This window comes from Colossoma macropomum, unplaced genomic scaffold (genome assembly GCF_904425465.1).
Source record: "Colossoma macropomum unplaced genomic scaffold, Colossoma_macropomum, whole genome shotgun sequence".
Classification (NCBI taxonomy): Eukaryota; Metazoa; Chordata; class Actinopteri; order Characiformes; family Serrasalmidae; genus Colossoma; species Colossoma macropomum.
The window spans coordinates 4,933,000-4,949,040 of NW_023494788.1; the positions used below are offsets into that span (position 1 = coordinate 4,933,000).

Sequence of the window (16,041 nt, forward strand, 5' to 3'; positions counted from 1 at the left end):
GCTAATCTTTGAGATTATAGATAGATAATGTACAAAGAGGCTGATATTTGCTTATAGGATGAAACAGTATTTTACCTCTGATAAGTATTGATGCATTATTGATTGGTGCTAAATTCTGATTTCACTAAGCTTATGTCAGAGTCACCGAGTCACATAACTCACGGCGGTGAGTAATGTTTGTTTAGTTGATGTCTGTTAATACCACCTTTAGAGGGCGACGGTGAGTGATGTTTGTTTATTTGATGCTATGTTAATAACACCTTTAGAGGGCGGCAGTGAGTGATGTTTGTTTATTTGATGTTTGTTAATAACACCTTTAGAGGGCGGCGGTGAGTGATGTTTGTTTATTTGATGTCAATATGACCTTTAGAGGGCGGCAGTGAGTGATGTTTATTTATTTGATGTCAATACCACCTTTAGAGGGCGGCAGTGAGTGATGTCTGTTTATTTGATGTCTGTTAATACCACCTTTAGAGGGCGGCAGTGAGTGATGTTTGTTTTTTTTGATGTTAACACCTTTAGAGGGCGGCAGTGAGTGATATTTGTTTATTTGATGTTTGTTAATAACACCATTAGAGGGTGGCAGTGAGTAATATTTGCTTAAGCTTAAGCTGTGGTTGTTGTCAGTTGGAAGCATCTAAGTTTCGACAGCTGGGAAGCAATGAAGCTAGTCAGCAAGTTAAGCCACTTTAAGATTATACTTTTATAGTTGCAAACAATGAAAGACACACTTTTAATTGAAATGATTTATATGGCAATAAATTGTCAGCATAATTGTCAGGATCACGGTATGCTTAGATTTAATGGTGTATTCTGTATGAATCCAAGGTTTTAATATTGTGCTGTTTTTAAAATTCTATTTGACTGTTATTATGCTTGGCAACCATAGCCTACTGTTAGTGAACTACATTACTTGGTGTAAGAATTGTGTGTTACACTTCAGGTCATTCCTAAATCACTGTAACATGTGGCTTCTTGGGCTCACTGCTTTAGTAATCACTGCAAAACTGTAAATACAAAACAAGCAAGCAGTGAATTAGTGGTCACTTGGCTTGGTAACTCATGGGCGGGGATATGTAAAATAGGGGAGAGTGTAAGATTGAAAATGAGTTTGAAGTGATTAGTGTTCTAATACATTCTTAAGTAATGATTTGGGCAGATTTAATCACCACTTTAAAAAAGTATAACATGACAGATGTCAGAGGCGTAACCTACACACCCAGTGAGACTGAGTAATTTGAGAAGGGTAAATTGAATGTCCCTCTCCTGCATGTGCTCTCTCTCTCTCTCTCTCTCTCTCTCTCTCTTTCTCTCTCTCTCTCTCTCTCTCTCTCTCTCTCTCTGTCAGGATGTATGAACCCCCTCTACCAAGGTCAGCCCTGCTGTAATTGCAGTTTTTGCTCTAGAGTGAATGAAGGATAATTCGCTTTGTCCCCATTTTTCCTTCGATCTCTCTCTCTTTGCTGCTCTCTCGCTCTCTCACTTTTTTCCTGTATTTTCTTTTTCTCCTTCATCTCTCTCTCTCTCTCTCTCTCTCTCTCTCGCTCTCTGCAGTTATCCAGGATGTTGACAGTTCCTCTCTAGAAGGCAGTTATCAGAGTTTTGCTAGTCTGATGGAGCAGCGTCTGGCTGAGCTCTTTATGCTTGCTGGTCGACGCGGCCTGCGCTTCAGACGAGCCACCACTGTTGGTCGATACACTGTGCAGGTAGACTCCTCTGTCACACTTTCTTTGGTTGTTACATGTATACATAAGGGCTGTACAATATATCGTTTTTTATTGTTATTGTGATACTGACCTTTGCAATACTGATATTGCAGACAGCTGTATGCAAATGAGCCTTCAAACCTGTTATGATATTTTTTACTGTGAGTTTGAGCAATACAATAAAAAATATTTTTTTGGTCAAAATAATGCAGGCCATGATATATTAATATAACCACAGTACTAGTATTTCCTCCAATTCTCCTCTCTGTAGTTTCTTCAACCATCTCAAAATGACTTAGATCTCATAATCGTCTAAATCAGCACCACAGAGCCGTAAGACTCTATGTTTGTGTTGTAGATGGTCAGTATTCGGCGGCTGCCAGGTCCTAAGAACCCAGCAGAGATGACGTACTACGTGCAGGTGGATGGAGCTCCTATAGCTGGAACATCTGCAGCAAAGACCCTGAACATGGTGGACTCTCAGACCATGGCCCTCACCCTGGGCTACTTCGTCCAGATCCAAGCAGAACGTACGCCAGCTTATTGGTTTACCTTTCATACCAGTGTTTCTGCTTTTGGGTTGAATCGTCTTCTGCTGTACTGCGCAATTATGCACATATATAATGATGATAACGTTATAAAGTATTATAAATGTTTTAATATACAGAAATGTTTTAAATAATACATTTGTGAATAGGGAGTAAAAAATGAAGTCAGAATGTTATGTAACGGCAAGAAAAGGTGTACATGAAAGGCTTTGATCTGATTTTTTCATATAAATGTATATACATATATATACATATATATCACTTTTGTCGGAAGAAAACCTTGTATCTGCAAAATAATAACTTTACAGGAGAAGGAAAAAACCTGCTTTACTTTTAATGTAAGTCAATGGAACCGGACTTTTTCCCAAGTCATTTTGGGCTGTTTCTTTTAGTCCATTCTTCATGAATTTTGCACACAATGTAAAGGACAACAGGTATTTTCAAATTATGTCAAAAACTGAAAAACAATAAAAATGGAGATACAAGGTGTTGTTCCAACAGCAGCGATATGTATATACAGTATGTGTAAAATATATATAGTATGTATGTGTGTGTATGAGTGTGTTTCATTATTAAGCCAAGCTAAGTCAGCATTTTCATTTTTCATTTATAGACCCATGTCCTAACAATAATAATAATAATAATAATAATAATAAATGTCAAAATGTAAAAATCTTATTTATTGACAGATGTTAGACCATGTTTGTACTGTATTGACCATATTGTCTTGTTTTGACCAGCTGCCATCGGTATGTATTTGTGATTGACTGGACAGAAGGGCTGAAATGATTCACAAAATTCATGATAATATGATTCATACGATTCGATACAGTGGTGTCCCAATCCAGTACATTTTTCAATACAGAAAAAAATAGGAAGTGGCTGAAAATCTGCCTCATGTTAGAATAATAATGTTTCTATTTTCAGTTTATTGGAGTGTTCAGCATTATAAAATTACAATCTTTGAAAAAAAACTCTATTCTTTAGTGGCCAATGTGTCACTCTAGCCACAAGCTAATACGTTAGACCCACGCTAACACACTAACTATAGAAACTCGCCCCAGGCTCTTCTGAGTTGAAGCTTTACTCTAATGCAGTAGTGTGAGGATCGGAGGAAGCAGCAGTGGCCAGGCTTTCGGCTGGGGCGTCCAGCCCCGCGCTGCTCTCTGAGCTCTGCAAAGCTCCAGCCTTGTCAAATTAAACTCATACCAAACACAAACAGAGCCCCACTGGGGAGGGCCTAATCTCCCAGATAAAGAGCTACAGCACAAACTGTTTTTTTCACTGTTTCAGCTCATTATGAGCTAACCAGAGACAGCTCCAGACAGAGGGAGCCTGGATTAGTGTGTGTGTGCACGTGTATGTGTATGTGTGTATGTGTGTGAGAGAGAGAGTGAAAGGGGATGGATGTGGTAGTAATTATGTGCAAACATTATGAATAAGTGGATTGATTTGTATGTGCTGTGTTTCTGTGTGTGTGTGAGCAGCTGTAGTGAAGAGTGTACCCAGTAACCTCTGGATCTTGGCGGTCCTCACGCCGGTCTCATTGGTGATGGTCGTAGTTGTCATGGCAGTTGCTATCATATGCCGGAGGAACCGCACCGTCTTCAAGACCAGCGCCTTCCGTGGCTTCCACCCACGCACAAAGGTACACTCCACCTTAAAACAGCACAGGCACAAGCCACCGTGCTTTATTATGTCCATTAGGAATGAGCAAAGATTACTATCTAAAAAGTACCTTGAGTTTAGTAAGAGCTGCCCAATCTTCTCCTTTTAGCTCCATCTTCTCCTTTTAGCTGCAGTCTTCTCCCTTTTGCTCCAGTCCTCTCCTTTTAGCTGCAGTCTTCTCCCTTTAGCTCCAGTCTTCTCCTTTAGCTGCAGTCCTCTCCTTTTACCTCCAGTCCTCTCCTTTTACCTCCAGTCCTCTCCTTTAACCTCCAGTCCTTTCCTTTTAGCTGCAGTTTTCTCCTTTTAGCTCCAGTCCTCTCCTTTTAGCTCCAGTCCTCTCCTTTTAGCTCCAGTCTTCTCCTTTTAGCTGCAGTCTTCTCCCTTTAGCTCCAGTCTTCTCCTTTAGCCGCAGTTTTCTCCCTGTAGCTACAGTGTTCTCCTTTAACTCCAATTCTCTCCTTTTAGCTCCAGTCCTCTCCTTTTAGCTTCAGTTTTCTCCTTTTAGCTCCAGTCTTCTCCTTTTAGCTGTGGTCCTCTCCTTTTACCTCCAGTCCTCTCCTTTTAGCTGCAGTTTTCTCCTTTTAGCTCCTGTCCTCTCCTTTTACCTCCAGTCCTCTCCTTTTAGCTCCAGTCTTCTCCTTTTAGCTGCAGTTTTCTCCTTTTAGCTCCAGTCCTTTCCTTTTACTTCCAGTCTCCTCCTTTTGGCTCCAATCTTCTCCTTTTAGCTCCTGTCTTCTCCTTTTAGCTCCTGTCTTCTCCTTGTGTGCTAAGCAATGAGTTAAACAATTAGTGTGTTAGGGAGGAACAGTTTGGCGAAAATCAAATTTACAGTTTTTCCTGCTTTGCGCCAAGTACAGTTTATCGGCCATGGCATTTCTGAAGTTTGCTGCTTTAGTTTTACACCAGAAAAAGTCTTCTGTTCACTCGGCAGCCATCTTTGCAGCGCCACCGGCAGTTGCTTCCAGTCATATTAGACCAGGCTCCCATCTTTTTGAATGGAGATAAACCAAAATACACACAACTGAAGGCCAAACATACTTGAAATCACAGGTAAAATCAGACAAAAACCTCGTAAATAATTTGTAGTGTTTGGATCAATAATGCACAAAAACATTTCAGGTTGTTCTAACTACTGCGTTTGGGCAGATTTCAACAACGAGGGGGTGTTTTGCAAAGGCGAGACTTTCTCCACAAACAGGAGCCCTGTTGAGCATTACAAACTTTCTCATTCAAATTTCAACAGCAGCCTTCTTCTTCATAACGTCTCTGACTGGAGCTGCAAGGATAACAGAGCTACCAAGTAATGGAACTTGTACCCCGCATTTGAATACTGCAACTGCGTGTCTAAATCAGCACATCCTCGCCTCAAACCAAGTTGTTTCGTGCAGTTTCTGACACTGTATGACATACTGTACAGACAGAATTCAAAATCATGGTTGTGTGCATCCATCCACACGCTGAACACCCACCATTTCATCGTGTTCTTTATAACTAAAGGATCTAATTACGGGCTAAAAGTTTTGTGTAAAAAAAGGTTGCCAGTGTGAACTTGGGACAGTACATTAGCCAATATAATGCTGTAAAAATAAAAGTTTAATCATTTTGCAAGTGCATTCATTTATATTTCAAAAGTAAAAATTGGAAACTCATCAAAATAATTAAAGAATAAGAATAAAATCATATAATAATATCAAAACTGATTTGTTGGACTAGTGACTGTTGTCATTGGTGTAGATGTGATGTGTTCACTTCATTCCTACACTACTGCCATATGTTAGCTAGTTGTTAGCTAGTTAGCATTACATTAATTTTATCAGTGATTGTAGAGCACGATAGCAGGGAAAAGGATGACTGTAAAACACATAAACACATAAGCATCTAGTATGTCTTTATCATGTCCCCCATTCTGTTGTTTCTGCCGTGTACCGAGTGCTGTACATATCCTTTTTCAAGCTGCTATTTTTTCTGGCATTGTAACCATATAACCCTGAGAAAACAACCAGCTGTTGATTCACTGCTTCTTCTGTAGGCTAATTAATGCATACTAGAGAAGTACTGGGAAATAATGAGTTGCGTTTTTATTCCTGAACCCTGTAAATTGTAGCCTAACTTTGCTTATGTGCCATCCACGTACTGCTAACAGTATGTTCTATTGAGAGCAAGATCAACTGGACAGTGGACCTCAAAACTGGCCTGGCCAACTGTAAAAGGCAAGTGTTAGTTTGTGGTTAGACAAATATGTCTGTAGTCATGCTCAAATCAAAGTCAAGCACAAAATATACAGAAACAAATGTATCTCTGGCCAAGTTTAGATGCTTCCACAGAAAGTTAGTCTCCTCAGAGACGGGAATACAGCGTATACATGTGTATGTGCACCGCTTTGCTAGTGCTGCTACTGTTTTTAGCTATACAGAGTACTTTTGCCCATTTTTCTAGATAATAGTGTGTCAAACAATGTCAGAAATTACATAAGAAAGTCTATTTGAGATTACTCAACTTGATGTGTGATTAATAAGGCACGCAGTTAGCATGGTGGTAAGCTTATCCCTGCTAGTAAAACTAGCATTGACTAGCATAGCTGGTCACTAGTAAAACCAGCATATTGTTGCTGTTGGAGCAAAACCTCATATTTCCAAAATGGTAACTTTACAGGAGAAGGAAAAAACATTCTTTGCTTTTAATGTAAGTCAATGGAACCAGACTTTTTGTCCAAGTAATTTTGTGCCATTTCTTTTGGTCCATTCATCATGAAATTTATACACAATGTAAAGGACAACAAGTGTTTTCAAATTATGTCAAAAACTGAAAAATGACAAAAATGGAGATATGAGGTTTTGTTCCGACAGTAGTGATATGTTGTGTTTTGAGTACTGGGTAACCAGCTAAACCAGCACCAGACCAGCAATAGGCCAACATAGACCAGCACAAATCAGCTTAGATCAGCATTCGTGCTGGTCTGTGCTGTTTTTTTCAGCAGGGATGGCTGTTTGTTATTTGTTAGCTTTATTAGCCTTGTAGCCCCAGTACAAAACTAAAGAAGAAAACTTCAGACATTTCAGACTGGTTGACTACATTTGGGAAAAGGGTGAAAATTGCGTGAACTGAATTTTGCCAAACTATTTCTTTAACAGTTATTATTGCTTAGATCAGTTGAGTTTACTGTGCTCCACCCTACAAATGCTTTGTAAGGAAATTAGAGCAGATTAAACTTGATGGACATAATAAAGCTAGACTGATGGAGTCATGGAGTGTTCTTCACTGCTATCACTCAGCATTATGATTACACAAGCCACACTGTCTTCTCCTTAGTCCTGTCCTAATGCACAGAGCACAGGCACCATGTCTTTGTGAGAGATGTACTGTCTTGTAAGAGAAGTTTGTCTTGAATCCCCCTCTTTGTCCAGACCTCATATCGGAGAGATGGAAGCTACCATCACCAGGTACTGCCCGCTGTGGTGTTGTGCATGTGTGCATGGTGTTTGGCTGCATGGTTGTGGTCTAGCCTTCTCTCTTGCGAGAAATCAATGGCTGTATAGAGGAAGGTGATCGATCAGGGTGATTGATTATCAGAACCGTGTGGACAGGGGGTGAAATTGGAAGGAAAGCGAGCTCAACTTAGTATTCCCACTGCACCTGGCCAAGGCGCAGGGCCAGAGGCGAGGATTAACAGCAGAAGCTGTTATTACTATGACATTCACATTGTCATATTCCACTCTATAGTCTGAATGTTCTTACCTGCCAGTCGTGGAGCTCCTTCACACTGCAGTAGTGTTCCAACCTTATTCAGCTCCCAAGTATGGCTGTCACGATTAGGGATACGGAAGCGTGCAAAAGTTTGGGCACCCTGGTCAAATTGTACCGCAGGGAAGGTGAAACAAGGAAAAAATAAAATATAACAGAAAACAATGTAGGTCAAAGCAAGGCAAGGCAAGTTTATTTATATAGCACCTTTCATACACCGTGGTCATTCAAAGGTCATAAAACTGAGAAAATATAAAGATAATTCAGTTTAAAATGTAAAAAGTAATGGAAAAGAAAGGAGACTGGACATTAAAACATGAATTAAAACAATAGATTTTAAAAGAGAAGAAATTAATCATTAATTAAAAAATTCAATTAAAAAATCATTATTAAAAATGAAAAAATAACCTTTCAAAAAATGTAAAATGTGCTTTTTTATGTGACAGGACTGTTGCAAAAAGATATAGCAGCGTGCAGATTTTATTTTATTATTCAAAAACAGTCAAAGCAGATCAGTAGGTGTTCATGTTGAATTAATAATGGAGGAGAAAATGAGCTAACAGAGCTAATGAGTATTGTGTTTGATGCTGATGAGCACTGCGGAAGATATTTTCTAACGTTCTAACTCCTTATGTTCTAACTAATTGGTGGACAATGTTCTATTTGTCAGATGGATATATTTTTATTCTTTCTGGACCTAGTTAACATCGGCTACAGAAGTTAGCCTAATTAGTGATACAGCCGCGCTTACCTATTTGAGCGCTTGTGCACATCTCTATCCACAATAACAATACCAGTACTGAGTGTAGGATCACAATGCTCAACAACAATACTGTCCTGTGGCAAAACAATCAAATCCAATAAACGCCCATTATTTACTGCATTGAGCAAAATATTCAGACTGTTGCAGGTTAATTGACTAATCCATGCTGCCCACAGATAAATTTCATAACCATTGTTGGCAGATTGTGCAAGGTTTACAAAACGCTAGAAAATGAATGAAAGCAAATGAATAAGAAATTGCAGCTGTTGTCAAAATAACTCAATTCAGAATATGTTATTAATTTTAAATATTTATTTTGTTCGTGTGTGCAAGGTCACACTGTTAGGACAGATCTGCCGTAGTTCTTTTGTTTGCTGTTTGCCTCTCTTTATCATTTCTAACCTGTTTTGATTAGGTGCAACAACATAGTCCAGCTCTGTTGTGCAGCATTTTAAGCTGTTTAAACATTATGTAGTGACTCTAAAACATTCTAGTGGTCTGATATGAATAATTCAGGTATTTTAACACAACCTGAGCTGTGTGGTGCACTTTCTCAAAGGATTTTGAAGGAGAAACTAAGAGTAAAGCTGCTACTAAATAAATATATGCTGTAAAAAAGATTTGTAGTTTTAAAATAGTACGTAACATAAAAGTACTTACTTTTAATGTAAGTAACCGACCCTTAAATTTGAGTTAATTGAACGTTGGTAATAATTGGTGTCTTACATTTTGTTAACTTATTCATTGAAATTCAGTTAGGTCATAATTTAAAGGCAGCCTGGTACGTTTTTAAGCTAGAATGCTCATTTTTACAGTGTAAAAATTAAAAATACAGTAAAAAAAGCAAGAATGTTTTGTTTTTATGAACAGTTATTGATAATGTCAGTTAGATGAATACAGTTAGAAGAACACAGGTCTGGTTCCTGACTTCTCACTACACTTCAGAATAGATTTGGATTTGTTCCGTTCCATCCGCAGCACCTGGTTTAATTTAGTAAAGGATTGATTAGACAAACTATGTATTGGATGGTAACTGTAAATACAGTAAATAATGTTTTTTTACTGTCTAGATAAAGAGTCTCACATATCATTTTACCAGACTTTTGCACAGCACTGCATACTAAAACAACAGAACACTAATTCCTCAACTCTTCCTCTAAGTTTTGCAAACTGCAGGCTTTCTCAGGACAGCAGCGATAAGTGCTGAATAGATATTAGCTCAAAGGTATCTACATCGATTCTGAACGGCAGCTGATGAAATGTGCAATTCATTTGTAATTATGCTAATCGAGGCCTCGGCTTTGATCTCGCGCCCTCTCCGTCTGCTTTTCCAATCAGGAAAACCCTCAGTGCTCAATCTTATTAAGGTTTGCTCTCAGGTTCCCGGCTCGCTGGCGCGTATTCATTTGCGGATCCGCCGTCGGAGAAGCGTTCCAGTTTCGCCACAGAGCCGCCTATGCAAACACAGCAGCGTTAGAGGAAATGTGTGGACGTGCTGAATAAAGGAGCCGTTGAGCTGAAACCAGGACAGCGCAGCGAGACGGGAAGAAGTCAGTGTGGGTGACAGCAGTGGACTGCTGGAGATGAATGCTTCTTTTAGAGCGCGACAGCCCAAAGCTCTGGATCAATTGCATGTCTGTCTGCATGTGTGCTGTTACCTTCTACCTGCCAATATGTTTGTGCAGTCCATGCTTTCTTGGCCTGTTTGTACAGTGGAACGCATGTGCAGTGGATAAAGGCAGTGGATGTGTCTGCAGTCCTGTGCAAAAGTTTTGGCATCCCTGGCTAAATGACGTTTTGTTGATTTTCTACATGACAATAAATTAACACATCCTCCACAAAGAGCACTTCTGCACATTTTAATGCACAATTACTGTTTATTTGCTGAATTTAACATATTGGGGGAAAAAATAAAGCAAATAATGTAACCTGTGCAAAAGTTATGGCACATTTTATATTTTGTTTTTCCATTGTTCAAATATGTTTCCAATAGGTTAAAACAGAATAAATAAACAGAAATTGTGCACTAAAATATGCAGAAAAATTGCAATTTAATCAGTATTCAAATTTTTACATACAGCAGTGCATATACACCGATCAGGCATAACATTATGACCACCCCTTTGTTTCTAAGCTCATTGTCCATTTTATCAGCTGCACTTACTATATAGGTGCACTTTGTAGTTCTACAATTGCAGACTGTAGTCCATCTGTTTCTCTGCATACTTTGTTATCCCCCTTTTACCCTGTTCTTCAGTGGTCAGGACCCCCATGGACCCTCACAGAGCAAGTACTATTTGGGTGGATTATTTTCAGCGCTGCAGAAACACTGACGTGGTGGTGGTGTGTTAGTGTATGTTGTGCTGGTACGAGTGGATCAGACACAGCAGTGCTGCTGGTGTTTTTAAACCCTGTGTCCACTCACTGTCCACTCTAGAGTCTATTGCTGGTCTATTAGACACTTCCAGCTTGTCAGTCCACCTTGTAGATGTAAAGTCAGAGACGATAGCTCATCTGCTGCTGCACAGTTTGTGTTGGTCACCCTCTAGTCCTTCATCTGTGGTCACAGGACGCTGCCCACAGGACGCTGTTGGCTGGATATTTTTGGTTGGTGGACTATTCTCAGTCCAACAGTGACACTGAGGTGTTTAAAAACTCCAGCAGCACTGCTGTGTCTGATCCACTCAGACCAGCGCAACACACACTAACACACCACCACCCCATCAGTGTTACTGCAGTGCTGAGAATGATCCACCACCCAAATAGTACCTGCTCTGTGAGGGTCCATGGTGGTCCTGACCACTGAAGAACAGGGTAAAAGGGGGCTAACAAAGTATGCAGAGAAACAGATGGACTACAGTCTGTAACTGTAGAACTACAAAGTGCACCTATATAGTAAGTGGAGCTGATAAAATGGACATTGAGCGTAGAAACAAGGAGGTGGTCATAATGTTATGCCTGATCGGTGTGTATATATATATATATATAAGTTCTCATATCAGTCAAGGCCCTATGCATATTGTGTATTGTTAAAACAATCTTAAAGTACCGTGACGTTTTTGCTGTTTCATCCACGCTTAGTTTACATATATACATGTATATCTCTGAGACTGAACTAAGATCATAAGGAGTTCATGGACTGTTACAGACTTTCCCCAAATGGAAAGTCAAGGTTGCTCTAATGAAATTCCAGTGAATAGATGTGCCCCAAGTGAATTATAGTTGTACACAGTACATGCGAATTACATTAGAATGGCAGAGAACATGTGCAGCCCAAGGTCAGTGTCTAGCAGAAATCCCAGCGTTAGTGTTCCTTAATGGAGAAGGCTGTCTCTGTAGATTAGCTCGACCCTGTCTAAATTTAGACCCATCTCCCTTGCAGCACAGAGGTGTGGAAAAGGTAGATCTTTATTGATTCCTCTGTAAGATGTGCTTGACAGCAGCATGCGTGGCAAAGTGCAAAAGTCCTGAATTATTAAATCCTCTGGCGTGTTTATAGTTTCCCTCTTTGCATCCTCAAAGTGATGCCATACAACATATATGTGCATCTGCTTAAAAACAGAGAGACGCTCTGATATCCGTGTGTTCTCTCTCGGCTGGAGAGCGATCCATAATTCATCATAAGAAGAGGTTCCACGAGCTTCCTTAGCTTTTCTGCATTAAATATCTCATGGCAAGGTGGTGCGTCATATATGGGCTGGGTGAAATACAGTGAGACTGAGAGCAGTCGGAGTGCATTAATAAATCACAGTGGCCAACAGACCGTTGCTGATTGAAATGAAATGCCAGCTCTCCAAAGGTGCTTATTATATCTCATAGAAAACCTTACATAACCCATATGCTCTTCTCTTCTCTTCTCTTCTCTTCTCTTCTCTTCTCTTCTCTTCTCTCCTCCTTTCTCTTCTCTTCTCTTCTCGTCTCTGCTCCCTTCTCTTCTCTTCTCTGCTCCCTTCTCTTCTCTTCTCTGCTCCTTTCTCTTCTCTTCTCTTCTCTTCTCTGCTCCCTTCTCTTCTCTTCTCTTCTCTTCTCTGCTCCTTTCTCTTCTCTTCTCTTCTCTTCTCTGCTCCTTTCTCTTCTCTTCTCTTCTCTTCTCTTCTCGTCTCTGCTCCTTTCTCTTCTCTTCTCTTCTCTGCTCCTTTCTCTTCTCTTCTCTTCTCTTCTCTTCTCTTCTCTGCTCTTCTCTTCTCTTCTCCTTTCTCTTCTCCTCTCTTCTCTTCTCTTCTCTCCTCCTTTCTCTTCTCTTCTCTTCTCGTCTATCCTCTTCTCTTCTCTTCTCTTCTCTTCTCTTCTCTGCTCCTTTCTCTTCTCTTCTCTTCTCTTCTCGTCTCTGCTCCTTTCTCTTCTCTTCTCTTCTCTTCTCCTTTCTCTTCTCCTCTCTTCTCTTCTCTTCTCTGCTCCTTTCTCTTCTCTTCTCGTCTATCCTCTTCTCTTCTCTTCTCTTCTCTTCTCTTCTCTTCTCTTCTCTTCTCTGCTCCTTTCTCTTCTCTTCTCTTCTCTTCTCTTCTCTTCTCTTCTCTTCTCTTCCAGCCGGTTCAGGGGTTTGACTATGCTAAGCAGCACATGGGTCAGCAGGGTGAGGAGGCTCTTGCTGTCACTAAAGAGACTCTGGTCCTGTCTCTTCCGGTACGGGACGCCCCTCTCACACAGGACAAGGGCGTGCTACAGGACGGCACCGCCTCCAAAAGGCCGCAGTCCACTACAGATATGCATCGCAGGTTTGTACTATTTACAGTGGATCAAAACAACACACTAACAAAATGCCATATATTGGAAAAAAAAGTGCTGCATTGAATTTACCTGATTGAAATGTGTATAATAAAATATATTACAAAAGCGCTACCTTTTTCAGAAGTAAACACTGTCAATGCAGGGTTCTTTATTCTTGTAGAAATAATATACACATTTAATGGAGTAAATTCAGTGCGTCACTTTTTTACATAAAAAATAATAGTAGCTCTAAAATAAAGTGTTACCAAACACTTCATAATCATTATGTATAACTGCATAGTAATTGTCTACGACCTGTTTAAAATTATTAAGTAGTTTTTACTTAACTTGCTACATAAATACTTAACTTTCATTTTAATGCTTAGCTAATCATTATTAAGTGCTTAATGTGTACTTTTTGAACATTAATAAGCATTAATTGGACCTCTATTATAAAGTTGTGAGCGTATCTTAAAGTGTATCTATAAGAACATATGGTGCTACTTATTACACTTAAATATAAAGTATTTATGAAAAGCATTTACAGCACTTAAATTATTTGTATGTCACTAAGTGAATGGTTAATAATTAAAATTGTAGCACTTATTAATCCATAACTAACAGGTATATAATTATTAACTAGTATTAGAAAATTATTAGATAATGATTTCCGGTTTACAGTTAAAGGCAAAAGTTTGGGCTTCCTGGTCAAATGATGTTTGTTGATTTTCTAACACATCTTCTACAGAGAACACACTTCTGCACATTTTAATACACAATTACTGTTTATTTTGTGAATTGAACCAAAAATGTGGCCTGTACAAAACTTATGGCACATCCTTGCATTGAAATATCACAAATAATAGTGAATCTAGAACATCTGCTGATCTGAGTTTCATGTATCACTCACGATTGACCTCTTAGTCATGATGCAACGCACCAGGGAAGTGGGTGAAGAAAAGGCACTCAGGGAGAGAAATGCAGTGAACAAAGAGCTTCCCTGCCATGAGCTGGAGAACAAAGTAATTGCTGTCTGGCTGTATATTTAGAATCCAGTTCAAAAACAGCTTTCCATGGTGCTCAGGAATCACGAGATGTTTGAGGACGTCAGCGGGTCGTGTTGAACTGTTTATTTCTCCAGCGATAATTTCCCCCTTTTAATGCATCACTGATTATTGCACTTCCTCCTTCTGGGATCCTGGAGGAGATTTGCTTTAGTTCCATTTTAGCTACACAAAGCAAAAAAAACTCAGCCGGTTTCTCCGCCCTGTGCATAAAAATGCAAATGGAACGCTGGAGGAAAATTAATCAGTTACAGAATGCAGTGTGTGAGGCCTGTCAAAGTCATAAAAAACGCACCAGGCCACATCTCATACTCCCTGAGCCATGATGTCATATTTATGCCTTTGCGTCACATGGGTAGGAAATGTGAGAGTGAGCTGTTTTCAGGCCTCTGGGCTTTAGAGCCTGTTTGGTGCTCTAGGGCCAGATTTTGACTTGCCTAGACCTCCACACATGCCTTGGTGCCCTATGTATAAGTAAACTGGTTCTTCTCTCTGCACGTAGGCAGCTGAAGCGGCCATGGTGATCACATTTTATCAGTTTATATTTTAGTACTTGAACCAGTGCTTGAGCATGAAAGCGTTTGAGTTTGATGGTTTTTATACTTTTAATTAAAATGAAAAAGAAAGCTTTTGAAAATTCATAACAGTAACTTCTTTCTAGTAGGTTTTCTAGTAGGTTTTAACCCTTAATCATCATGAGTATTGCTGTCAAAAGTAAAAGCGTGTCGTAATTTTAGATTAATCATTACTCACAGAGACTGTCCTTCATTTAATTTCCAGTCAAAACAGCTATTAATAGAGATATTGAGGAGATTAGATATAAGATAATACACTTGCTTAAGGAAGAAGAAAGTCAGAGAAAAATAAGGAAAAACATGACTTTATTGATTAGTTTAATGATTAAAATTTACAGAGAAAATGGGACTCCTAACAACCCCCTGGAAGGTGTGGTAGACACCAAAGAAAGATAGATAGATAGATAGATAGATAGATAGACAGACAGACAGACAGACAGACAGACAGACAGACCATGTTATGAATCCCAGAGGGAAAGTCGTCTATTACAGCAACACAAAGTACGGTAAAGAGCAAAACAAGAGCAAACGTACTGCTGTACGCTATTATACAGACACATAAACAGAAGAAGTAAAGATATATAATAAAATATACTAAAACAACCATAAAATATAATGTGCAGTACATACAATGTGCGGTAAAATGCGTTTGAGATTATTTGGATCACGAGAGGCAGAAAATGCAACCAACTTCCAAGACTGAACTTTTGAGGCATGGAAAAACATCCCTGCAGATTTCTTTGAAGAACTTCTTCAAAACCTTGCATCTCCATTTTTAGCATTTTATTATTTTTTACATAAATTGAGAATTCAAATTTACGTTGTGTGAATATTTTGGAAAGAATAGACAAACAGAAATTATTCAGAATTACTTGGACTAACATTCTGTTGCTTTATCTTACATTAAAGTTTAAGAAGTGTTTCATTTTGGAGATGTGAGGTTTTCTTCTGACGGTGATGTTATACTGGTCATGTTAACTGTAATAAGATAAAACCCATTTGCTGTGGTTTCTGTTGAACCCAGCTGGCCGTGTTTTAAGTAACACTGACTTTGAATGAACTTTGAATGAACCTTTCTGATTCTTGCCACGCTCCTGCTCCTGTCTCTGACTTCTCCCCTGTACAGCCTGTGCTGTTTAAGACAGGCTATTGTTCTGCTCTCCTTCAATGCAGTGCCTGTGTCTGGAATTATCACTCACTGCACCATCAGTGTGCTGCTGCTGTCTGCTTATCTAATAAGGCTCCAGCCTGGCCCTGTAATTGTCCTTC

General features: G+C 39.4%; 1 protein-coding gene across 1 annotated transcript in view; it reads left to right on the forward strand.

Moving 5' to 3' along the window:
- Window positions 1-16,041, forward strand: part of kiaa1549la (KIAA1549-like a) — a 97,560-nt gene that overhangs the window by 56,122 nt on the left and 25,397 nt on the right. Inside the window, 5 exon segments of the mRNA XM_036568117.1 lie at window positions 1,555-1,706; window positions 2,065-2,236; window positions 3,742-3,902; window positions 7,327-7,362; window positions 12,954-13,141. Coding sequence (XP_036424010.1) covers window positions 1,555-1,706; window positions 2,065-2,236; window positions 3,742-3,902; window positions 7,327-7,362; window positions 12,954-13,141 — 709 coding nt within the window.